Raw genomic sequence first — 27,292 nt, 5'->3', positions numbered from 1 at the left:
TAGGTGGTAGGTTGTATGAGCGAGCAATAAACCGTGAAAGCTGCAGTTGTCTGAATGGAAAAAAAGTGGCCGGTCCTTAAGGGGTAGAAAGCCCTAGGTCCTCAAGTGGTTAAGACCCCCTCAACTATGTGTTTGAAAGCCAGTGTTCAGAATTTTTTTTGCAGGCATGGTCATTCCACTTATACGATTGTTGCAGGATTGGCTTAGTTTGCCATGGAGTGGTTATGTGAAATATTGTAGACTGTGCAGGGTTAAAAGGTTGCTGGGATCCACTGAACTATGAGGATGAGTCGCACAATCCCAGTTCACTGGTTAGCACTGGTACATTGGCTGTGTGTCACCTGGGGAGGGAGGATTTCCATTGGTTTGTTTATTCCTATGGGGAGCCCCAGCACAGACACAGCTTATCCAAACAGGATATGCCACAAACACACATACAGCCGTCATAGTGTGGCCAGAGCCTATGGTAAGAAACCTTGAGGAACTTTAGTAGGGACACCAAAAGTGATCAAGCAAAGATGCAATGGATCATTTTCTGTGGTGTGCAAATAAATGGTTAGGATTATCCACCCTTTTCTGAATCGCGTCAGTTCTAGGGCTACCCAGCAAGATGCAAATAAGTATTAAGCAAATTCTATATGCAGCTTGAAATGCACCAATCAAAGCCAAGGTGGTATTTAGTCAATTCTCAAGCTGCATGATTCTGCATCAACCTGGAACTATTTGCATAGTCCAAAGTCAGATCATAGCAAATGCTTCTGGGAGATATGCTAATTAGTATAGGTTTCTTCTTTTTTAAAGTGTACTTGAAGGGAAAAAAAAGTGCCTGAAATAGGCATTTACCTCAGAAGAGTGAAGCCTCTAGATCCTCCAGAGACCGCCCCTGCCCCCAGCCCCCCTACCAATCCAGCACTGGGCTTTGTGGAGTGGTGCGTGCGGCCATGTTCCTGTCTGTGAACAACGTATACGGAAAAGCAGGGGCGCCAAAAGAGTAAAAATATCTAAAAGGTTTAAAAGTATTTAGGTGGTGGTGGTGGCCCAGCAGCACCCAAAATGCTGTTGATTGAAGAAACGATAATTTATTCACATACTCCTATTAAAAATGCAACGCGTTTCCTGGGCAACATCCCGCTTCATCAGGCAATGAACAACTGGAGTATCTCACTGTAATATGACAGAAGCAACAAATAAACCAGGACGCTGTAAGGGGCTTAGCTGTGTAATAATTTATATATAGGTAATAAAACATGGTGTATAGGGGAGTGAAGAAGTAATATAACATGACGTGGGTAAAGGAGTGTTTCACTAGAAAGATTAGGTATTAATGTGGAACAATTAGTATATGTTAGTTTGGGGAAAATTGAGTTAAGGGACTACAGGATTAATAAAGGAAAAATTGAGGGGCTATGCATATAGCCGAGAACATAATTAACACTGATCGGGCCGGGTATATATCAGATAAACTGTGTAAGCATTGTTAAAGGAAGTGAAGACAGGAAAACAATAAGGTATGGCTTAAATGTATACTGTTACACGAACAAGGTGATAGTGGATGAGAAAAAACACTTACCAGCGTGGGGTCCAAAACGTGCTTGGCACCTCTGTGCTGCAGTGTGGGAAATGAGGTCTTTATATAGGAAGTTAATTGACTAAGCATGGCCAATTGATTATGCAAATGCGGGGCTGGGGGCGAGGAGGAGGTGGGGAGCGTGAGAGGCATGTTAACTAGTGATGTGTGGGATCGGGTGGGGAAATGGTAGACTGACATGTGGGCCTGGCCTATAGGGAAACCGTACTGAGGTAGGAGGGTCGGGTGCGGAGATACTGCCGCAACAGCAAGCGGCATGGCGGCTATCTCCGCGTCGCAGACGGCGGTTTCCGCCACACATTTACATGCTGGTGCTGTTCCTGGTCCTTCTATCGCTCATAGACTAAGGGCTAGGCGCGCGCCAAGCGAAAGGAGCTTTATGCATCTAGAAGGGGAGTCAGCTGATCACTCGGTCAGCTGACTCCAGCTATGCTCAGGATTGGCTGAGTGACTGGGGTGGCGCTATGGAGTGCGTTTAGTATATATAGGACCTGCCTGTCAGTTGCTCTGCGTCTGCTGTTGCAAATGCTACGTGTTAGCACTCAGACCCTGGTCAGATCCCAAAGTGTGCTAGAACCAGCAGGAGCTGGGGATCCACACTTAGCCAGATTCTGTTGATAGCTTAAAGTACTAATTGAATTGTATTATTTGTTATGACCTTCTGCTAGCTTGACTATTCTTCTGCTCACTGATTCTGTACCTTTGGCTATCTGATATAGTTGCAGACTCTGCCTGAATTACTACTCGGATTTAGCTTCCTGTCTCTGTATCGCCTCTGTCCGCCTGTTGCCAAACCTGCTTGTCTGACCTTCCGGTCCTCGCCAGTGAGTTAGTCACTGGTGAGGGATCCTCTGCTAGTATCACCTGCTCCTCAGGTAATCAGTAGCTTCAGTACAGTCTGAATCACCTGCTCCTCTGGTGGTCAGTAGCTGCAGTACAGTCTTAATCACCTGCTCCTCAGGTTAATAGTCACTACAATATTATCCCCTCTGCCTGCTCCTCAGGTAGTAGTGGCTTCAGTATAGTCTGAATCACCCGCTCCTCGGGTGATCAGTACACTTGTTCAATATATTTCTACCCGCTCCTCGGGAGATCTATTTCACTACTGTCTACATCTCCAGCTTGCTGGAGTTGGTTCTCATCTGTTATATTGAGATACTTCCCTCTCACAGCTCCTCTGGGAGAACAAGTATCTCTATCATTACTGTTGCACCAAGCACCTATCATTACATTGGTTGTCCTGGTTCTGGCTATACTAGTATTATTGGTGATTCTGCAGATCACACATAATCAGGTATAGCATCTGTATTATTGGTGATTCTGAAGATCACCAATAATCAGAGAAATCTGTCCTCGCCGACACCAATCGTTACACTGATGAAGCGGGATGTTGCCCGTGAAACGCGTTGCATTTTTAATAGGAGTATGTGAATAAATTATCGTTTCTTCAATCAACAGCAATGTGTCTGTTTTTGGGGGCTGCTGGGCCACCACCTGAATACTTTAAAACCTTTTAGATATTTTTACTCTTTTGGCGCCTCTGCTTTTCCGTATATCAAGTCATCCACCCGTGGTGGAAGGGTGAAATACCCTATTTTCCTTCTACAGAGAGCCACATCTTAGCCCTAAGTGGGGACAGGCCTAATCTCCCCACCTGCGTATTCAGTGGTTGCCTAAAGGGTAACCCAGGTTTGTAAGTATATTACTTACATTTCATTATTACCTCATTTTCCAAAACATACTACACTATATTGGGCTCTCGGTCTCCATTTGTTTATTCTGTCTGTGAACAAGCATGGCCGCACTGCGCAGGATGCCTCTCACCAGGGCAGTAGCATGGAGGCAATTGGGCTCTGCTTTTTTCCTGAGCCTAAGCGGCTCCATGCTACTGCGTCTGCGCAACAATCAACTTCCAGAGGATCCCAGTGCTGGATCTGTGGTCCGAAGACATGGGAAGCCTCTGGAGGACTTTGTACTTCTGGTTTATATAAACAACACTGGGGTAAGCTAATAGCTTACCTGGCATGCCATCAGTGTAATAATAATCACCAGAATCAGCCAGGTTTCCGATGCATAGCTCCACCCCCTTGCCCAATAATGGCAGCAGCCTTTTTCTGTGATGTATAGGCAAAACCGAGGTCTTTCTGGCCAAGGGGGCAGAGCTATGCATCAGAACCCGGGTGATTCCGGTGTAGATTATTACATGGATGGGGTGCCAGGTAAGTATAACTTTTAATCATTAGCGTATCTCTGTGTTTATGTACACCAGGGGAATTTACATCTACAGGTAAATAGCAGGCGTCCATTTTCCCAGAAGTCCTTGGGCTGCTGCAATCTCTCAGCGAGTAAAGACATTGCTTCCAAACGGTCACAAATAACACAATCTGAAGAAAGTAACACTGACCAAAAAGTTTATTTTTAGAATAAAAACCAGCGTTTTCAATAATAGCCAAATCACAAGGTAGAAACTATCCCGTGTTGAGAGCGCATAAAAAAAGGTTTACTAGACCCGTCTTCCCCAGTATTTGTCATGTGGTATAAAAATATGTAAATACAGTTATTCACACCTGCTCAGCCACAACGGAAAGTACAGAAACAACGGCCTTCAGTTACTAAAGTCTACTTAGCTGGAGAACATATGTGATTCAGAAAACCTGTCCTGGATTTATGAACGCCTATCTTCAGGTGTAGATATAAAACATATCTCAGATTATTGCACACAACAAATGAGGCTTCTGCAGCTAAAAATGATGTCCTGCTACCTTGATCACATGAACAGAATCATTGAGTTTAAAGAAGCAGTTTATGTTCTATGGGCATGGCTACTGCAGCTGCCTGGATTGCATCATCCCTACTGTACAGAATACACAGGCTGAATGTGTCTGAGAAGACTGCAGTCTATAGCACTAACAGTCCATGGAAGTGACCGGTATCTTGGCTCCTCACCTGCTATTTTACACAGAAACAAGGTCTGCAGCCAGATCCTAGCACAGATCTAGGAAACAATCTATGCCTCAATGGGACTTCCCCCTCCTCTCCCTCCCTATATTGCCACCTCTATATGTACTCTAATAGTGGTGATCATTAACCAACCATTCCTGTTATTCTGCGGACATTTCTCACACAGTGGCCGTCCTCAGAAAGCAGTATTGGTGGTCTGTATTATGGGAGGGGTGGGACAATGTATACGCTGTAGCTACACCACTGCAAGCCTCACCCCTATTAGTAGACACTTTCAATAAGTCCAGAGCGGGTTTGCAGCATCACTTGTGTTCTTCAGCTCAGGAGACCCTTAGAAAAATCAGCCTCTTTATAAAGACCTGCTGAGAAAATGCAGGCCTGGATTTTCCTGTAACAGAGAATCAAATGTAAAATGTAGACCAACCAACACAGAGTCTGGTCTGTTTCAGTCAGTTAGTGTTCAGCAAGCAGTCATGCAGAAGGCTGAGGATGCTGCAGTCCATGTAAGAGTATTGCTTGCAGTACACACACAAGCCATGCCGAGTTCTGCAGGGAGGAATGAGAGGTACCACATCAGGGTCTCCCAGGCTGTAAAGCTCTGTCACCAGCAACACATATCTGTCTCCTCATCAGCTGCATGCTTAGTCCATTGAGTCCATCCTATCCAGTGTGACACCAATTGCAAGTCCATTTACTTCATCCCACCCAGTGTGACACCAGCGCAAGTCCATTTACTTCATCCCACCCAGTGTGACACCAGCGTGAGTCCATTTACTTCATGACACCAGCGCGAGTCCATTTACTTCATCCTACCCAATGTGACACCAGCCGCGAGTCCAGCGATTCCATCCGTAGGTCCAGTGACTTCATCACACCTGGTGTGACACCAGCCGCGGCACCACAACACAAGGCACCCAAACACAGACCCCCCCCCCCCTTTTATCAAACAGTAGCAACTATCTGTGCTGCACCATAATAACCAATCAGATACAAACCTACTCAGGAAAAGGAGATGGGGAAACTAAGTGGTGGGTGTCTATGCAGGCAATGCAGACATTCCTCATTTCAGACACTTTGATGAGACTTACTATATTAAAGGACTAGTAAACCCAACTGAGAGGGATGAAGGACACCTCAGGATTTTTACTTACCTGGGTCTTTCTCCAGTGCCCTGTATTTTATCTGGTCCCCTCTGTTGCGCTGCTGTGAGGCCATGCATGATCCTGCCCTTGCACACCATCCGCTCGTACTCCTGCATCCAGGAGCGCTCTGCGCAGGCACAGTTAGGCCTAGTGCACACCGGAGCGTTTCCGCTGCGGTTTGCGATCTGCTTGCGGGTGCGGATCTGCTAGGGTAATGCATTTCAATGGGGTGGTGCACACCAGAGCGGGAGGCGTTTTGCAGAAACGCATACTCCCGGGCTGCAGCAGATTTTGGATTGCGGATGCGTTTCTGCCTCAATGTTAAGTATAGGAAAAACGCAAACCGCTCTGAAAAACGGCACTTCAGAGCGGTTTGCCAGGCGTTTTTTGTTACAGTAGCTGTTCAGTAACAGCTTTACTGTAACAATACATGAAATCTACTACACCAAAAACGCTACACAAAACCGCAAAACGCTAGCTGAAACGCTGCAGAAAAATAAGAAAAAGCGTTTCAAAATCTGCTAGCATTTTGCGGATCTGCTAGCGGTTTTTGGTGTGCACCAGGCCTATAGTCTATGTGAACTGCTCCCAGCTATGGAAGTGATGCGCTAGTTCAGGAGCGCGCATCAGCAGCGGCCCACAGCTGGTCCAGTCAGGGAATTTATTGGGCCAAGAATGGAGAGGACTGAATGAAATCTGCGGGACCAGAAGGACTACATGGGACTGGAACAAACTCCAGGTAAGTATAAATTCTGAGGTGTTCTTCTACGGATTCACTTTAAAAGTGACCCTGTAGTGTAAGGAATGTGTAGATTGCCATATTTATTCCATTTAAAACACTGCCGCTGTTGCTAATACTTTCAACCACCAACCCAGAATAAGCATGTACATCACACTGGCCACATGCTGGTTTCAGGTGTGTGATTCAGACACTGCCATAAAGATCAGCAGGACAGTCAGGCAACTACTATAGTTTAACAGGAAATGAATATGGCAGCCTCCATATGCCTCTCACTATAAAGTATATATGGCGTGTTAAGAGTATGCCAACCTGCAAAGCCTTCCTCTAGCACTCTGCTCCCAAATCCACCACTTCCTCCAATACGTAGTGTGTAAAACAAACACCCATTCACCATACAGAATTCCAACTAAACATTCACCTATTGGCTTCTGCTGTCATATTCACACTGTAAAAGCCTCTTAAGCACAGCTCATGTATATGCCCATATCACTGCGGGAAGTCCACAGCTGTATGTTGTGTATAGTCTCTTGTGTACAAAATGCTCAATGATTAATGCAGGAACTATAAGTACACAGAAAGGTTTCAAATATCCTATGTGTGGATTAAAGCAAATCTATTAGGTGTCCTCCTCCTATTAGGCTTCCTCCACCAAGTCAATCATGAACAAGCACCCGACCGGCCTCGGCTTTTTCTGCCGAAAACCAGTCGGTTACATGCTACTGCACATGCGTGAGCCATCATCAAGGATCGACAGGCGGTATTGTGGAGGGGACTGCGCTGGAACGGCGAGGTGGACAGGAGAAGTCTCTGGAGGATCCAGAGATTTTGATCTCCCGAGGTGACTTACCCATTTGGGGCACATTTATCCCCTACAGGTTTCCTTCAAATAGCCATATTTTCTGCTTATTAGTGGAGCCCACTGACTAGTTCACTGTCCCCTTTGTCACAGAACATTACAAAAAGACATTCTCTTTGGCTGCCTGACAGAAAGATACAAGAAGACTCTGCAAACACATATGTGCAAAAAGGAATATAAAAGTCCCTAACAATAACATTCAGGCAAACTAGCATGTAAGCTCACTGAATAAGATCATTTGCTTTTAAAGGGAAAGGAGTGCTTTAGGTTTTTTTTTTTTTTTTAGCACTAAAAATAAGAAACTATTTTGAAAAATTTTACATACATACAATGTTAAAAATAAACCTTTTTTTTCCGTATTTTTGGTGCCACATCTCGTAATGTTTTATCAACCGCAGAGGGTTTTGCTTTACTGGTGTAATAAATCTAATACATGCAGGCCAACCTGCCAGCAACCTTTCAGGCACACACTCATTTAGGTCTATATCCTGATTGGTCAGAAGCTGATGCACACGGTGCATCACAGGTAGTATCAATCTAGCTTCACCAGTACAATCTAACTTCACTAGCTAAATGTCCAATAAAACAATCACTTATTTGTTGTTTCCAAACGTTCTGCAGTTGGGAGTTAATTATTCGGATGAATTTCCTGGCTGGAGATCGAACAGTTGGAAGTAAAGGGCTGGGCACAAGTGCCACCGTCCCTGAAAGCCTCATACACACATCTGACTTAAAGGGAACCGTAACCCTAAAAAAAAAACATGAGTTCCATTTACTTGGGGCATCTTCCAGCCCCCTGCAGCCATCCTGTGCCCTCGCAGTCACTCACGGTTCCTCCCATCCCCCGCCATAAGCTAGTTTCGTTTTTGCCGACTGTGAGTCAGCGGGCCGCCACGTGTACCTTTGCATGCGTTCCTGCTGGTGCAGGAAGCTATTGTGGATGTTAACACGTACATTTTTATGCATACATTTTGTGTAAAAATGTACGCGTTAACGTCCACGATAGCTTCCTGCACCAGCAGGAACTCATGCAAAGGTACACGTGGCGGCCCGCTTACTCACAGTCGGCAAAAACTAAACTAGGGGGGATGGGAGGAGCCGTGAGTGACTGCGAGGGCACAGGATGGCTGCAGGGGGCTGGAAGATGCCCCAGGTAAATGAAACTAATTTTTATTTTTTTTGAGTTAACGTTCCCTTTAAGTCAGTTGAGGCAGCCCAAAAACAACTGCCTCAGCCCGACAACTAGACGTACGTATGGCAACCAGCAACCCCCAACCCGCAAGTGATCCGCCAGACGGGTCTACTCAACCCAGCGACACCAATCTCATTGTTGGCACTGCTCCCCCGCCCGTCGTGTGACATGACAAGCGCCCCTCGATGGCCCTTTGCCCCCCCCCCCACCACGCATAGCAACACAGTGCATTGTCCGCTACACAGCTGAAACACGTGTGTGCAGCCCAGCGATGTCACCCAAGGGGATAAGCTCCTGATCCCCGACAAACGAGATCGGTTGGTAATGTGTCCGCACTTTACAACATGTGCGATATCACAACTGATTAAATGGTCGTTATCAGTCATGTCCAATCAGTCTGCAGCAGAACTCATTTCTGATTAGCAGATAATCTGATCATTTTGATCTGTTTATTCTATAATCAGGAGTGAACATGGGAGAGTGTATAAAGGTGCCCATACATTACTTGATTTAGCACCACTATTCACCTTTCGATTCAAAAAGTTGATTAAATCAGAGGAGAATTGTTGCCGCTATATGGTTGCATAATTTAACTTTCAATGGATTTACAGCCAAAATCAGTTGAAAGGATCGGTTGGGCATGCTGGTGCAAGGGTTCCATCGGGAATCCACCATTAACGGACCCCTAGTCGCTGTCTACCCAAGTGTATGTGCCCCCCACATCCCCCCAGGGTGATTGTTTGAATCCTCCGTTGTCACCGGGAGCGCCTGTGCCACGTTAAAACCGGCACATAAATTGACATTACTACATGCGCCTGTGTCACGTGGCGACACCGAACACAGGAGGCGGTCAGGAGTCGCACCGGGGGAAGTGGTGGGAGGTTCTAGGAGAATTTTCCAATAGGTCTCATGCTGATATCGATTAGAAATCAGTGGGCATGCAATAAATCCCTCTCTGATCAGGTTCGATCAGAGAGGGATCTATCATTGATCTGGTGGCAGCTATCGACTAATGTATGGCCACCTTAACAACCATAACACTGCAAAGGCAAAGTTCCCAGTCTTGGGAGGAACTAATATTTTCTGAGGAGCTTTCTTCAATCCACAAGCCTGTAAGTTACACCAGCAGGGGGAGCTCTAAATGAATCTCAATTTTTCATTTTCGAAAATTTAATATTTTTCTGCTTAAAAAAATACTTTTTAGTACTAAACCTAATACATAAGACAAGACATTGCCTTCAAACATAAGAAGGGATGTGGAGTATCTCCATACATGTGCAGAAACCTTTCCTTACATTTCTGTGACTGTTAATAGTAATATTGAGCAATCTGTCTTTTATGTTTACCAGCCCTTTAAATGTCATTAGAATGCCGATAAAGCCTAAAACACTGGTAAGTACGGCAAGAACAGTAAAATACTTGCTAACGATTCCCGGATAAGCCCCCACTGGAAGTCCCTGGTGAAGGGGTACAGGACCGGTAAGGCTTTGTCATGTCTGGAGGCAGAATAGGACAGCCGATGGTTAATACAATTTTTCTTATGCAGAGAACAGTCAACATGGCATTGATGTGGGAGCCCCATAACTAGAATACTGATAATATAGTGTGGGTAATCTTCTAGGTGTTATTAGAGAGGCTAGTTACTATAGGCGTTGTCCTTGGTCTAAATACTGTCAGACTGTCCCCAAGCTGAGATCCTCAGAGGCTGTGAAATGGTCATTGGTTTCCAAGTGAGAGTCAGCGCTGAATGCACATTAGGGAACCAGAGCCAAGAAGCAGTCCCGATAATTCTAAACACAAAAGACTTCCAGAAAAAAAACAAAAAAGAAAAATTACAAAAAGCAGACTTGTGTCTGTGGCGCTGGAACAGCTCATAAGCAAGGTGCTGGGTCAGTAGGAGTCTATGCGAGCACCTTGTGCACAGAGGACAAGGCCAGACAAAGGTGCATTCTTGTCGTTATTGAGGAGGCTGGTGCAACTGGATTCTGCGCTCAGCAGCGGCTGCCAGCATACGGCGGCGGATGCTTACAGAGTCTGTAGAGGTGCTCTCACTGGCGGGGGCATATTCGGATGAAAAGGGGTCCTCTTCTTCTTCTTCTGAACTTCTATTCAGATATCTCCTGCAGGGAAAGGAAAATGAGTGTTAGACAATTTGCCATAGCTACCCCTCTAACAATCTTTATCTTCCCTCGATTACATCCCCTTATAAACATGGTGAGTTCTACGCAGCCTCATATTTCACTAGTGCATTACACAGAGGAGGGGAGCCCGAGCAGGAATACCTAACTAGTATCAAACAAAGTTCAAAAGGAGATTCTGGCACTACAGTAATGTGTGGTGAAATGGCAGGGGGGCGGTATATATATATATATCTTTCACACACACCATATTTTTCAGATTATAAGACGCTCCTGACCATAAGACGCACCTAGGTTTAGAAGACAAAAAAAAAAAGTGGAAAAAAAATATAAAATTATACCTCATGCCCTTTTGTACCTCGTGTCTCCCTCTCCCCTCTGATTGGCTATTACATAGCTAATACTTCAACAGGCCCTGGATATTTGGTGGGTATAAAGTTGTTCTACAAATTCATAATTTTTTTTCCTTCTTTATAAATATTCTATAGCATACATGTCAAACTTCGGCCCGCGGGCCAAATTTGGCCCTCAAGTGGTTTCCCCACTTTGCATTATGTTTGGCCCACTCTAGACCACCAGGGAAGCTATATTGGAGGTGAAGCCCTAGAGCACCAGGGAATCCATATGGGGAAGGAAGGGGGAAAGCACTAAACTCTAGGGAACTGTATAGGGGAGGGTGGGGGTCTCTAGACACCAGAGAACAGTATAGGGGAGGGAGGACCAGTAGACACCAGGGAACTCTATAGGGAAGGAAGGTGGCCAGTAGAAATTGAGGATGGCCCGTGACTAGGTCCCAGTGTACAATTTCGGCCCACTTTGTATTTGAGTTTGACACCCCTGTTCTATAGCAACTGTTTTTTTGCACAACAAAAGGTTCACTGCATATTTCTACCACTAGGTGGCACCATTTTGCCGCTTTCTGATGATATTTTATGATACTTTACTTACTGAGCTAGTAAGAAATGTGTCAGTGTCAGTCTCTTGTAGAGTGTGCAGAAGTTAGTCAATAATGAGAATTACATACACGACTATTTAAAGGGAACCTAAAACTGAGAAGGATATGGATTATTCCTTTTAAAATAATATCAGTTGCCCGACTCTCCTGCTGATCCTGTGTCTAATATTTTTAGCCTCAGCCCCTCAACAAGCAAAGAAGTCAGACTGGATTAGCTGCATGCTTGTTTCAGGTGTGTGATTCAGTCACTACTGCAGCCAAAGGGATCAGCAGGACAGCCAGGCAACTGATATTGTTTAACCGGAAACATCCATAGCCTGCTCTCAGTTAAGGTTCCCTTTTAAGCGTATACAGAGAAACCACAGACTATACGTGGGAACACCTTATAAGTGTTATGCTCACAACACACAAGGCCTGATTCTGTTCCGTACAAGTCTAGCCCTAAACAGGCATGCATATATATATATATATATATATATATATATATATATATATATATATATATATATATATGCCAGACCCAACTGTTGGTGTTTTTGTTTTTTTTAATAAGCACATTTAATTAACGAACCATTGTATGCTTTAGTCAGATGAGGTGCATTTCTGTTCCAAAGACAAGCAATAACACGGTTTTCAATTGTATCAAGAGAGCTGGCAGGCACTCTAGCTTTGCTGTGATTGGCAAATGTAAAATTCCAACAGGTAGTGATTGCCAACGATTACACCCAGTAAAATTATGTGCTCAAGACAATAAATAGCAGTGTCAATGCATAGGATACAGGAGGCAAGAAAGGTCTGGAACTATAGTTTTAATAATAGCAAACAAATGGTAGAAGGTGCAACGGTGAAATATAAAAATGATGGGTTTCAACTTGACTCATGACAATTGCAGATCAAAAGTTACTTCAATGCATAAATGAGTCCATGCTATATCTGGGTGGTGGAGAGGCAGCTGTGGGCGCCAAAATGTGCACGGCCTTACCACCGTCTCGCAGGGTGTATGCCAAGCTTCATCGACACCGGCCTCAGATGAAGCTTGGCATACAGGCCGTGCACATTTTGGCTCCCACAGCTGCCTCTCCACCACCCAGATATAGCATGGACTCATTTATGCATTGAAGTAACTTTTGATCTGCAATTGTCATGAATCAAGTTCAAACCCATCATTTTTATATTTCACCGTTGCACCTTTTACCATTTTTTGCTATTAACCTCCTTGCCGGTTTTCCCGACCTGAGCTCGGGGTAGAAAAAATAAGCCATTAGCGGTGATCCCGAGCTCAGGTCGGGGTAGGCATTGCAGAGCTTTACCTTAGGTTTTGGAGTCCCGCGCGCGATCTCGCTGCGCAGCGGGACTCCAGCCTCTCTCCCCGGCAGTGTGGGGTCTTTCCCTGGCCGCCGGGATCCCCCATGTCCCCGCTATTCTTCCGGGGACCCAGCAGCCAAGCGGAGCAGCAGAGCGGTGGTAGCAGCGTGACGTCATCGGGGGCGGGGCTAATATGTAAAACGAACTTCTCTATATTAGAGAAATATAGAGAAGTTCGTTTATATGTATATTAGCGCCATCTTGTGGTGAAAGTGCAAACTGCAACGCTGGAGCCCAGGAAGGTACATTTTTTTATTCTGTTGCACATCTCCCTGCCAGAATGACTTTTTTCAGGTTTTAGGGTCTGAAAGAGTGAAAAAAAATTGCACCTCTTTTAGACCCTAAAATTTGGAAAGAATCAGAATGGCAAGGAGGTTAAAGCTATACTGCCAGACCTTTCTTGCCTCCTGGATCCTATAACACTGTCTTCACCCGCTCTTCCCTGGTGCAGGTGATATTTAATGAGCGCTTCAGGTTCTAACCCCTTAATGCAGAGTTCCCCAACCCGGTCCTCAAAGCCCACCAACAGTACATGTTTTGCAGAAAACCACAAACATTCACAAGTGAGGTAATCAGTGCCTCAGCAGAGCTGATTAACGACCTCTATGGATTTCCTCAAAACATGTACTGTTGTTGGGCCTTGAGGACAGGGTTGGGGAGCAAAAAACAAAACCTTGCAGCTAACGTGTCCCACGCCACAGCTCCATGCAGGTGCTGAACTACTGTGCCTGTGTGCCTGCGCAGTACACTCCGGACAACATTAACTTGTTTGACAGTAGCGCTCGTGCAGGCGCAGTAGAGGACGACCTCTGCGCCGGTGGGTACCCTGGACCTGCGGCTGAGCGGGGAGCTGCAGCGTGGGACATGTTGGCTGCAAGGGGCTGGATGAACCCCCTTGGGTAAATAGATCGGGTTTTTTTGCTTGCCTGGACACTCCCTTTAAGATTCCTGGCAATTTTGGCATTCCAGCTGTGTCACTTTTGATACAGCAATAACTTTTTACAACTTATGCCATAAAAGTGATACATATTTTTTTTTTCTGGAGAATCTAGGTTTCTTTCTTTGGGTAATATTTTTTTCCAATAATTGTTAAATTTTACAGGAATGTTATCAGGGGAAATTAGGCTTATATGCAAAAATAATACATTTTTCATGCATGACAATACAATATATACACTGGCAAGACAATATATACACTGTACAGCGCTGCATAATGTGTCGGCGCTATATAAATACTAAATAATAATAATAATAATAATAATAATGCATCCCCCTTCCTACTCACACGGCAAGTGCCACCACTTAAAACACCTCAAAATATATTATTTGGCTTGTCCCAATTAAAATGATACCATACATGTCATATTTCACCACTAGTTGGGCATGTAGCATACCATAGCACGCCAGTCTGTGCGTCTGTAGTGACTGGATGCGATGGCTATGGCACATAGTTTGTGGATCCCAATGCTGTACGTTGCTAGTGATGCATCTATCCAGCATTGAGTCCCTGAACCTTATCCCTAGAGATTGTATCCAATTGCTCTGTGTGACAGCCATTTAAGGTGTCCATGAAACATATGGCCAAGTATAGGTGACACAAGGGGTTAGGTAAAAACTTAAAAATTAACCACGGGAGGGAGAAAACCCCAATATTATTTAATGTGACTGGTGGTGTGCAGGTGCGGAAGCAGGTGGCAGCATTAAGTGCAGGACATGACTCTCCAGGATGTGTGAGTCAAGCACAAGAATTTGAAGTGGTTTAAGTGGTATTATACTCACAAAACTACTCTTCGTTACATTTGAAAGTATTCTGTGTGTGTAGAAAATCACTTGTTTCACTGCAGTGAGTAGTATAAGTTTGCTTATCTCTTGTCATCAGCAAAGGCAAGAATCTCAATGTGCCTGTGTCTTTGCTCTGTCCCCCCTCCCTCAGCTAAAGTGACTCAGCTGCTGCTAGGGTGATGTGTCAGGTGGGGGGGGGGGGGGGGGGGAGGGGGAGCAGAGTAAAGTCACAGGCACATTGAGATTATTGCCTTTGCTGATGACAAGAGATAAGTAAGCTTCTACTGCTCTTTGCAGTGAACATAAACTATATTACACACAGGGAATATCTGGGAATGCTTTCAAATGTTCTTTTATGTAACAGAGTAGTTACTGAAATTTTAGTTTTGGGAGTATAGTATCACTTTAAGTGTAAACTGCTGGAGAATGGGGCCATGAGGTACCAGGTATGCATGCTGCTGATCGGGTGTAGCAGCTTACTGCCTCTCCTCAGGGGCTTTCTTTTATAGTGGAAGTAGGCTACCTACCTCCATCACTTGTAATATCAGGTGACATTGCCTGGTTATACAACATTATGGCCAGATTGATCCGGCTGGGATTCTGGAAGCCCCACCCCTTTCAGAGGCAAGAGGTTTCATATCACCAGCAGCATGTAAGTCAGTGTGGATACAGAGTGTTCTGCTCACCTCTTGGGGGTAGCAAAAAGAGAAATAGCTTTGCAGCACTTTATCCTTTTATCTGTTTTCAGCTCTATCGTATTGGTTAGAATTTCCTTCCTACGTTTCAGAAATGTGTGAGGAGTTAGTTTGCTCCCGTTTCTCACCTTCTTGCCAGCTGCATCATATCCTCCTTCCTCTGCACCAGCATTCGCTGCCTCTCCTCTGCTGATTTAGAGAATCTGCTGCCTCGGGCCTCAAAGTCTTCTGCCTCGCTGGGCTGTGACTCCGCTCCGCTGAAATCTTCAAACTCTTCCACACTTGCCGATAGATTCAAGGGAACCCGCTCAGTCTGAAACAAAACATCATATATTCAACAACGTTCTACATAAGCCCAGCGCAAATTAGCTACGAAATACACTGCTGTTCTCACACTCACACCGCTGCATCAAACCTATCACAGTCCTGTGCAACCGTAAATGGTCTTATGGTGAAACATACATATTTCGGGAACTGTTAGAGAAAACTGCATGTTGAAACGCTCAGCAGTTGCAAAAATCCTGACAGTTGAGATAATATGCAGCATGAAAAGCTGAACACTACCTTGCACTTCCCCAGCCGCCTCATTGACTCATTATTTCAGTAACTGGCATAAGCAGAACTTAAACGATAGAAACTGAGCATATGGTTGGCGGGATTGCAAGACGAGATAGCGGCAGAATGGAGTAGCCAGAGAGGATAGTGAGGGAGCACCTACACCTCATGGGGCTGTAGGAAGCCCCAGGTAAGTATAAATATAGCCCTCTTACACATATCAGGTACACTTTAAACTTTTGACTGTTTCAGAGACATAACAGTACTTTTTAATAATATTTCTCGCTCATACAGACAAATCCTGAACTGTTGAACTTGTTATCAGTTCCTTGCACTATACGTTTTTTTTTTTTAATCAGCCATACAGTTGTAAAACCCCAATTAGTAATCATTTCCCGTCTTGATTACTGCAACACCCTAATCTGCTTTCTACCGAGAAACAGAATTGCACCTCTTCAATCCCTACTAGACTCTACTGCTCATCTGATCCACCTATCCTCCTGCTCCTCTAATGCTGCACCTCACTGCCAATCTCTTCATTGACTGACAATTATCCAAAGGAATCAGTTCAGATGACTTACCCTACCATAAAAAGCTCTACATAAGCTCTTCCCTCCATACATAGTAATCTTGATGATTAAAACCACAGATCAACTATGTATGATGTACTTGTGTTGCTGAATGTCCTGACTGTACAGTATGTTGAACTACTATGTATCTATGCTACCCACTATTGTCTGTTTAGGAACATCGCTATGGAAGATGTTGGCACTATATAAATCAAAATAATAAGTGAATGTTGCAGTCCCACTGCACTCCCTGAACAGTAAGAGAAAAAAGGAGCAGACTTGTACATACACACATTTATCTCAGGTCACGAGTCGCTTCAGGTACCCTTTAACCACTTGAGGACTGCGGTATAAAATCCCCCCCCCCCCCCCCCCCCCCCAGTGACCAGGCCATTTTCACTTAATTGGCCCACTGCAGCTTTAAAGGATACCCGAACTGAAATGTGACATAATGAGATAGACGTGTATGTACAGTGCCAAGCACACAAATAACTATGCTGTGTTCCTTTTTTTCTTTCTCTGCCTGAACGAGTTAAATATCAGGTATGCAAGTGGCTGACTCAGTCCTGACTCAGACAGGAAGTGACTACAGTGTGACCCTCACTGCTAAGAAATTCCACCTTTTTTATCTCTTTCTTGCTCTCAGAAGCCATTTTCTGCTAGGAAAGTGTTTTATAGTTGGAATTTCTTATCAGTGAGGGTCACACTGCAGTCATTTCCTGTCTGAGTCAGGACTGAGTCAGCCACTTACATACCTGATATTTAACTCTTTCAGACAGAGAAAGAAAAAAAGGAACACAGCACAGTTATTTGTGTGCTAGGCACTGTACATACACATGTCTATCTCATTATGTCACATTTCAGTTCGGGTATCCTTTAAGGCCAAGCTGCAGGGCCACATAACACAGCACACAAGGGATCCCCCCCCCCCCACCAACAGAGCTCTCTGTTGGTGGGGTCTGATCGCCCCAACATTTTTGATTTATTTTTAATACTTATAATAAAAGGTTTTTAAATAAATTTACCTTTTTTTTTTTGTTTAGCCCCATTCTCCTCCCTCCCCCCAGCCAGCCAATCACGCGATCAGCTGTCATAGGCTTCAGGCTATGAGAGCCGATCGCTCTCCTGTGGGCCAGCCGTCTCACACGGCTGTCCCCAGTACAGCGCTGCTGCAGATCGCAGCGCTGTACAAAGTAATTAGATGGCGAAAGCGCCATCTAACAGTCTCCTGATCTCGGATGCCGCTCGGAGACTGAAGGCCGGGCGGAACTCCGCCCCCCAAGCAGGAGATGCGCGTGCATCGTGCGCGCGATATCCTGCTAGCCCCATAGAAGAATGTTCATGCCAATGGGCGTGGAGCGGCCCTGGGGCTGCCGCACTGCTCACGCCAATTGGCGTGGAGCAGTTGGCAACAGGTTAAAGGATACTAGAAGTGACATGTGACATGATGAGATATACATGTGTATGTACAGTGCCTAGCACACAAATAACTATGCTGTGTTCCTTTTTTTCTTTCTCTGCCCGAAAGAGTTAAATATCAGGTATGCAAGTGGCTGACATAGTCCTGACTCAGACAGGAAGTGACTACAGTGTGACCCTCACTGATAAGAAATTCCCCTTTTTATCTCTTTCATGCTCTGAGAAGCCATTTTCTGCTAGGAAAGTGTTTTATAGTTGAAATTTCTTATCAGTGAGGGTCACAATGTAGTCACTTCCTGTCTGAGTCAGGACTGAGTCAGCCACTTACATACCTGATATTTAACTCTTTCAGGCAGAGAAAGAAAAAAAAGGAACACAGCCTAGTTATTTGTGTGCTAGGCACTGTACATACACATGTCTATCTCATCATGTCACATGTCACCTCGGGTATCCTTTAAATTCAAAATCTCAACAACAAATGAACAGTACCTGCAAGGAACTGCTGATGGCATCCTGCTCACTCTGATCTAGTGGGCCGTCACCAGCAGCTCTGGGGTCATCAGGTCTCTATAAAGAGATCACACAAAATAAAGGTCACCAGAAATGCTAACATCATCAGAACACTTATTGGTAAGAGAATTTAGGGTTAGCCTATCACCATGATAAGTGGTCTGCTCCAAGCACTGACCTGTGTGGGAAAAGGCACTTGGATGCGTCCTTCCAAAATATTATCAGTTGTAATCTCCACCGAGCGAGTGACCTGCAGATCCTGAAGAATTAGGTGATGCGGTACTTGTGGGAACATGTCAAGAACCTGCCGAGCCTGCGAAGACATTGTGAACACCTGTGACAACTCATATGCGAAGGAGCAGCTTCTGTCTCTCGGGATCTGATAACATACAGCTCAGTATGTTTAGGCAGCCCGTCAGAGGCTGCATAGCTCTACTCGCACACCAGATGGCAGCAGTGAGGATAGCTGTGGGAAGCTCTGTTCCTCTCCTGATGCCCAAAGATGAGGCAATATCTCTGATGTAAAGTGTTGGTGAGTGTATGAGGCTGGAGTGAGGGGAGGGGTCCAGGATGAAGGTGAGATTGGGTAAAGGTGCGTACACACGCACTACATATGGCAACGACGGGTCTTTCAGACCCTCCCGCTGGGCGGACGTTCAGCCGACAGTAGTGCGTGTGTACGCCCTGTCGGCGGACTGATAAGGCCGTTTCTGAACGATCCGCTCAGAGGCTGAACTTCCGCCCAGCGAGAGAGTCTGGCAGACCCGTCTAAAAGAGGAGGCTGGAGTTGAGATTGGGCAGGAGGCTATAATGATAATGCTAACATTTGTGGAGCGTTTTTGTGTTCTGTTGGAATCTTGAGAGCTGCAGCCATTAAGGGCATGTTTAGTAGACCACTCTGCAGTGTTAGGGAGTCCTGCCCAAGGACTCCTTACTGAATAAGTACAGCCAAGATTTGAACCCTGATCCGCTATGTCAGAGGCAGTGCCCTTAACCAGTACACTATCCAGCAGTGTGCGAGTCCAGTTAGGCTATATTGACATTATAAATCGCCAGTGCTATTGCAAGTGCTGAGCGATTTATTAGTGCTTTCCCCTGCGCTTTGAAAGCGCTTTTCTAAGTGCTTCTGCAGAGTGATTCGTTTCACCTGGAAATGAATAAATACAATGGATTTATTCATAGAAGTGCTTGGGAAATTGCTATACAAAGCGTTTTCAAGTGCTTTGCGATTTCCCTATACCTTTTATTGAGCCAAAGTGCTCAGAAAATGGTACATGTATCATGTTTGTGATTTCAATGAAATCAAAAAGCTTACATGTGAACACTCGCATAGGGAATTATTGCACAAGCGCTTTTGGGGCTATTTCTAAAATCCCCAGCGTCTAAAAAAACGAAAACGCTCAGTGTGAACAAGCCCTTACTGTCAGTTTAGGTCTAACATGAGCTACATTAACCAACAACCAGTCCAGGTTTTCCTGGCTTTAAAAACAGAATAACCTGGATGGCACATATCCTTACCATGGCATTCAGCTGGGAGTTACTGGCTTGTGCAATGCCCAGTATATTGGTGGTGTGCATCACTTCAACAGAGAAGCTTGGCAGCCAGCTGGCAAACCTGGAACCTATAAGAAGAAGGAGAGACTGATCAGACTGACAATGTATAGACCGTTTCCCAGTGTTTTCCTACAGATGACTCCTCCTTCCTCCCATACAGGTAAAGAAGAGCTCATCTGTGGTTGTATAACAAATCTAAATACCAGTTTCTTGGGCTGAAAATAATTTTAGCATAAACTCAGCAAAGCTCTGTATGCCTGGTACACGCCATGCAATTTCCCATCAAATAGATGGGTCAAATGGATTTTCTCCCACAAGTCTGATTGTTTTTCTGATCCATTTTCCAATCACTTCAAAATACTGTACATAACTGTTCAAAATTGATCAGAAAAAAAATACATAAATCAGATCGGACCTGACGGAAATAATCGATTTGACACGTCTATCTGAAGGGAAATTGCATGGTGTGTACCAGGCATAAAGCTTTCCACTGGGTGGGTCCTCCCAAAAGCCGGAGACCCTTTTGTCACTGCCCACTGCTCTATTTCCCCTATTCACATCCATGTAAAGCCCAGAGTATAGATCATAGGCAGAGCCAAAAAGGAGAGGTGAAGAATGACACAAAGTAAAACTCAGAGGTGAAACTAGAGAGGCACTGCTCTGAATTGCTCCATTTAGAAGGTTTAGAAGCCAGAATCAGGGTCAGGCAGAACAGGGGACATACAAGTAAGAGTTAGATTTCAATTTGACCTGTATAAAATAAAGTAGTAGCTTGGTTGAGAACACACGACAACACAGGTTCCTTCAGATAAGAACATGGGGTAAAGAGTCCTGGTGCTGCACCTGCTGCAGTACTGAGATCTGATGTACCTGAGGCTGCCACATGTACTGTTTTTCTTCACAGAAAGAACAAATACAGCAAATGCCTTCATAGCAATGGAATGCCAATAGTGTTTTTCTTACCATCAAAGTGGAAAAAGTGGTTATGCTGGTTGAGCCGGGGTCTACCTTCTGCCACTGCTAGAGGGATAATATTCGGATCTATGTTGTCCCTCTGCTGCTCACTGCGAGGTCTGCTGCCATCAGCCATATTGAGAGACATCCTACAGGTTGGACATGATGTGTCCTGTTCCAGCCATGACCGAAGGCAAGAGCTGTGGAAAGAACAGGGAAGTAGAGTGTAACAAAGCAAACAGCTCATGCTGAATCTCACAGCAAGGCATTTGTAAGAGCGCTGAAGGGCCTGGAGCATCAGTGGGGACACTCAGGACAAACAAGCATTGTGTGCCGCCACTCAATGAGGAACATGCGGAAAGCCCCTCCGATACTACCAAGAAATTTTCGGTATGAAGCTAGCACCCAGGAGAGAGTTGGTTGATGTGCCCCTGACTCCCAATATCTCCACACTCCGATATTCCAATCACCAATCCACAGTGGAGTCGGCACAATCCAATGTATTAAAGCTCTTTATTTAAAGCAGCATGGTGAGCAATCTGTAACAGCGACAGCCCTGCTGTTTCGGTCTATGCGACCTTTCTCAAGCCGTTCAGCATCACATCTACTGACATCTAAAATCATTCCGCCTTATATACTCCACCACCTTTAAAACACCAATCAATTCAAAGATCCTTCAGCCAATCAGGAATTGCAGAGGTGTCCACGGACCTGATAGAAAACTGCAGCACCAAACATGCTAATTCAGTACCTCCCACAGCGCTGTCACTCAAGCCCTTCTATCTTACAGACTTCCCTCCCCCGCATGCAATATGCCTGGGAACTTCTCCATTAAACAAACATCTGTGTATGAGGCTTCCTTACCCAATCACCATGACGCAAGGAGCAGCCGTATGTTCTCCGCCCCCAGCCGCCTCTGCTTCCGTCCATCTCACTACGGTGTTAGCATGCGTGTGTAGTCATGTGACTAACCAGTCACATGACCTCCAATATCATCGTCGAGCAAGCGTGTAATAATCACGCCCCCATCTCCATAGCGACGTTTGTATGCGTAATTTCGGCATCCATGCCAACATAATCACGCATCTTACTTACTAAACTTCGCTATCATGCTTTCATATAAATATAAGTAAGCGGCTTTGAGGGAAAAGACTCACCAACTGCCCCCCGCTGCACGGTAATGGTACTACACCTTCGCTTGGGATACCAATTTCTTTATGGGACAACCAATGCAATCCTTCCAGCTTCTGGATCTCTTGATAATGTGCAAACTGCAAAATATAAATACAATATTATGTTACAATCTTATATATTCACTAGTAAATCAGCAGCAAGAGCCCTTACATCAAACCCCCTTATATGCAAGGTAATAAGTCATATTCCTTATTTAATTACCTTGCATATAAGGGGGTTTGATGTAAGGGCTCTTGCTGCTGATTTACTAGTGAATATATAAGATTGTAACATAATATTGTATTTATATTTTGCAGTTTGCACATTATCAAGAGATCCAGAAGCTGGAAGGATTGCATTGGTTGTCCCATAAAGAAATTGGTATCCCAAGCGAAGGTGTAGTACCATTACCGTGCAGCGGGGGGCAGTTGGTGAGTCTTTTCCCTCAAAGCCGCTTACTTATATTTATATGAAAGCATGATAGCGAAGTTTAGTAAGTAAGATGCGTGATTATGTTGGCATGGATGCCGAAATTACGCATACAAACGTCGCTATGGAGATGGGGGCGTGATTATTACACGCTTGCTCGACGATGATATTGGAGGTCATGTGACTGGTTAGTCACATGACTACACACGCATGCTAACACCGTAGTGAGATGGACGGAAGCAGAGGCGGCTGGGGGCGGAGAACATACGGCTGCTCCTTGCGTCATGGTGATTGGGTAAGGAAGCCTCATACACAGATGTTTGTTTAATGGAGAAGTTCCCAGGCATATTGCATGAGGGGGAGGGAAGTCTGTAAGATAGAAGGGCTTGAGTGACAGCGCTGTGGGAGGTACTGAATTAGCATGTTTGGTGCTGCAGTTTTCTATCAGGTCCGTGGACACCTCTGCAATTCCTGATTGGCTGAAGGATCTTTGAATTGATTGGTGTTTTAAAGGTGGTGGAGTATATAAGGAGGAATGATTTTAGATGTCAGTAGATGTGATGCTGAACGGCTTGAGAAAGGTCGCATAGACCGAAACAGCAGGGCTGTCGCTGTTACAGATTGCTCACCATGCTGCTTTAAATAAAGAGCTTTAATACATTGGATGGTGCCGACTCCACTGTGGATTGGTCCTCCGATACTACCTGCTGGGAGCACTATACTGAAGCCACACAAAAGTACCCTCATCCTCACTGGCTCCACAAATAGCGGTGCAGCAATAGTAATCAGCCGTTATGGGGTCCAGACGCAGAAAGGGCCCGGCTTGCTCTCTGCTCTTTTATATTTACTTTTCTGTTCCTCCAACCTGTGGTTCCGTGAGACTTGTACCTGCAGTATGTGGAAGCGCTCAGGCAAAGGGGGACAGGTTTTTCAAATTGTGGGATTTGTGAAATCAGTGTGCACACATAGATACAGAGGCTGCATGGGATAACTGGTAACTACAGCGATAGAGGAAGGGCATAAGCATTTCATCATACCAAAGCTTGGAACAAAAAGCCCATGTTGTTGCTTCCACTACTGTAATGTTTGCTGAATCTCAATCTTACAGCATGCTGCATTCTCATGCATTTCTGCCCCACTAGTACAAGTGAATAGGACTGCAAAAGAACCAAGAACCGCACAACGATTGTACAGGAGAGAGATATTTGCGGAAAAATGCCAGTGCAGTTACCAAAATGTTTCCCAGCTTGCCTCTTTTGCTCCGTCAGTACATCTGGAGCTGCCGCAGTTAGCTTGAAATTGAGTCATCATAAAGCCAGGTAAGTGTTCCTCTTCCCATACTGTGACTTACCAGAACTGACCAGCTTTAGCAATGATTCCAAAAGAAAAGCAAAGGCTGCTGGGACATGTGACCACTTCCTGTGGCTTTTTGGGCTGTTGTTTTCTCCTCCCTTACCAGGCTGGGCTTTTTGTATTGCTGCCCCTCCTTCCTATACAGCCACGAAAGGAAGGGAGCAGCTGCCATAGACAAGAGTCTCTACTCAGCACTGGTACTCTTATTTGTGAGACACAATACTGAACCTATAATGGCTTCTGTACAGAAGCTAAACAAAAAGCAACTTTTTGGGCAATCCAACATTCTAATCAATCTCCTGATCAATGAATGATCCGCCAGAAACACCAAAACAATGTGCAGGACTGCTCGACATTTACCAGCACACCCAATCGCTCAACAAATTGTGTGTTTATAGTTTCAAATCAGTCTGCAGGAGAATCTACTTCTGATCAACAATCAATTTACTGGCATGTGCGTATCAGCCCTAAAGCCCCATCTACACCATACATTCAGCCCTAAAGCCCCATCTACACCATACAATTTTTTGTGCGATTCGATTCAATCCTACATGTCCGATCGGGATTTGATTCGATTTGCCATTGTTTTATAATGGCAAATCGAATCCCGATCGGAGATGTCGGATTGAATCGAAGAATCGACTCGCACAAAAAAAAAAAAAACATTACAAAGCAAAGGCACAGACTGGGTGGCTAATAGCTAGGGGGGTTTTTTTTTCCTCCTCCAGGCCCTGTTACATTGATAAGTCATAACCATATGCACACAGTGCGTAGTATATTTATTAGTACATTCAAACCTCCATTCACTCAGCGACCTATAAAATGTTTTTCTACAGAAGAATTCACTTCCAATCAACAGACAAAACGTATTCACAGTGAACAGGCTCTTCTTCAACTGGCTTTAGAACTCTCAGTAACAAACATTCCACAGAGATCACCTGCCAGGACTAACGATGTTGCTGCCTATGATAACTACCAGAAAGTAAATCAGGGAGAGGAAAGGTTCTACAATGGCCAAACACTGACTAAATAATTCATAGATCAATATTGTAAAAAAAAAAAAAAAAAAAAAAGCAATTTTATTTATTTTGACTACAGTTCCTCTATGAATGCTTGAATTATATACCAGTAAAAGTACTTTGCTGAAATCAACTTCCTGTAGTAATCTTAAAAAAATGAATCTCTCCCTAAACTGTAAGGCAGTCAGAATCATTCACTGATTTTGCTCCCATACTGCTTACCTACTGTTTATATACAAAACACTTCCTCAGTGACACAAGTCTGCACAGCAAATACAGCTCAGCACTGCTGTGGGTCTGGTCTGACAGCTCCTCAGGCATCTTTCTGGCCTTCGCTACCCCCACCCACCGATGACTGTGTGCAATAAAATAATAGGCTCCTCAGTACAGGAGAGACAAAACCAGCAGCAGCAAGGTCTCTACCGTCCAGTATACCAGAGATCAGCAAGTAATTCATTCCACAGAGGGCCAGTGCACACCAAAAAGCGCTAGCGTAATTGCTAATGCTCAGTGCTTTTTGAAGCGATTTTTCTAGGCGATTCTAGGCACTGAACAGCTTCTGTAACTAAAACACTTGGAAAATCGCTCTGTTCTAGTGCTTTTCAGAGCGATTTTCCACTTTCCTAAACTTAACATTGAGGCTGAATCGCCTCAGAAAAGCGCAGAAATGCTGCAGGACCCACTTTTGCGTTTCAGAGAGAATCACATTGCTCTGGTGTGATCCATCCCATTCAAATATATTAGCCAAGCGCTTTTCAAAGCGCTAGCGTTTTTAAAAGCGCTCTTGGTGTGCAGGAGCCCTAAGTGATCAAATGCATTGGAATGATACTCACTTATGGAAGAGGTGGCCGCAGGGCAGTTTTCTGGCAGCCTGCATGGAGTCCCAGCAGATGGCGCAGTCATCATTATTTGCTTCCAGCTCTTCTTGAGTAGCAACAGCAAAGCTTTAAAGAAAAATAATTCAGCATATAATTATCAGGACCAGCAACAAACAAGCACATCTTTACAAACAACTGGTTAACAAATGGCGTGCGAGTACAGAAGTGACTGGAGTGAGTCCTACTCAAAGGGCATGCATTGTACCAGGTAAATGCAATGTGTTGGGGGAACTGTCTCCAGTTGTACAGATTGAAAAATGTTGTTCTAGGCGAAATTGCCAGCATCCATTATATAAAGATGGAACGTGCCACTTCACAACTCTTCCCAAGAATGGTTTGCAACCAGTTCAGATGCTGAGGCCACACAGGAGCTTCTGATTGGACGCTACTCCCTGACTATACAGCCTTCATTGGAAGAAACTGCATTGTCTTCAGCTCTCTCATTGGTAAATCATGTCATGTGATGATGTCTTATGACTTATTCACACCAATGAGGAGCTGGCTGCTTGCAATGAAGTTAACTATCACTATGAGATGTGGGTTGCCTGTAAAGACCTCAAACTGGCAACGCAAGATCAAGAGGAGTTCAGCTATCAGAAGTTTATCTTAATTTTGAGATTTTGATTTCATAATGATCCTTCAAAAAGGTATGCATATTAGACACATACTCCATTGAGCAAAAGGCTGATGTTTCCCTGACTGAAGATCAATTAATGACCTTGATTGACCAAGGTCAACAATGAACAATGACCTCTCTGCTGCCTTAAAAGAAACAAAGTGAAAATTAGAAAAAAAAAATGTAGCCAGTTACTTACCTGGGGTTTCCTACAGCCCCCTGAAGTCCTCCTGGTTCCTTGCTGTCAATCCAGGCTGCCCCATACCTCTGCAGTCTCTCTCCGAATAATACTGCATACATGGCCTTGTGACTCCTCTATCGCGCTCTAGTGGCCGGGAGCATTCTGCACTTGCGCAGTAAGATAAAAATGCTACTGCACATGTATAGGATTCTCCCGGCAATGAGATAACGATTGAGGAGGTGAACAGCCAACGCACATACGCACTGGCCAGCAACTTGCTCAGCTTACGGAGGGGGACACCAGGGGTATGGAACAGCCTGGGGTTTGGACAAAAGCACAGTAATATGCCACAATGCTACCTAATGTCACATGATTTCCAGTGTGTACAGGCCCCTAATGGATAACTGAACAACCATAAGCGCACTTAGCCATCTTCTCCCAAGTGCTGCCTCAATAAGATGACTGAGATGATGCAGCCTAGCTGACCTGGGAAATGTACTACTGTGAGTAAACAGAAGTAGCATCAACCTAAAGGGGCCCATACACTGGTCGATTTCAGCCATCGATCGATTCTATCAAATTCCCCATTCAATCGATTTGCAGCCGATTTCAATTGATTTCTAACGATTTGATCTATCTGACAGGATGGAAGATCTAGGTCGATCT

At 44.7% G+C, this 27,292-nt stretch overlaps 1 protein-coding gene across 1 annotated transcript in view; it reads right to left on the bottom strand.

The window, feature by feature from the left end:
• Nucleotides 1-8,966: 8,966 nt before the first annotated feature.
• The window catches only part of AMFR (autocrine motility factor receptor), a 73,051-nt gene continuing 54,725 nt past the window's right edge, over nucleotides 8,967-27,292 (bottom strand). Inside the window, exons 8-14 of the mRNA XM_068259537.1 lie at nucleotides 25,785-25,895; nucleotides 20,987-21,177; nucleotides 19,988-20,091; nucleotides 18,648-18,782; nucleotides 18,449-18,526; nucleotides 15,545-15,729; nucleotides 8,967-10,601 (exon numbers count right to left, since the gene is read on the bottom strand). Coding sequence (XP_068115638.1) covers nucleotides 10,439-10,601; nucleotides 15,545-15,729; nucleotides 18,449-18,526; nucleotides 18,648-18,782; nucleotides 19,988-20,091; nucleotides 20,987-21,177; nucleotides 25,785-25,895 — 967 coding nt within the window. The 3' untranslated portion in view covers nucleotides 8,967-10,438. The remainder of the gene's footprint in view (nucleotides 10,602-15,544; nucleotides 15,730-18,448; nucleotides 18,527-18,647; nucleotides 18,783-19,987; nucleotides 20,092-20,986; nucleotides 21,178-25,784; nucleotides 25,896-27,292) is intronic.

The sequence above is a fragment of the Hyperolius riggenbachi genome, chromosome 11 (assembly GCF_040937935.1).
Source record: "Hyperolius riggenbachi isolate aHypRig1 chromosome 11, aHypRig1.pri, whole genome shotgun sequence".
NCBI lineage: Eukaryota > Metazoa > Chordata > Amphibia > Anura > Hyperoliidae > Hyperolius > Hyperolius riggenbachi.
This window is presented reverse-complemented; position numbering and strand designations above follow the sequence as displayed.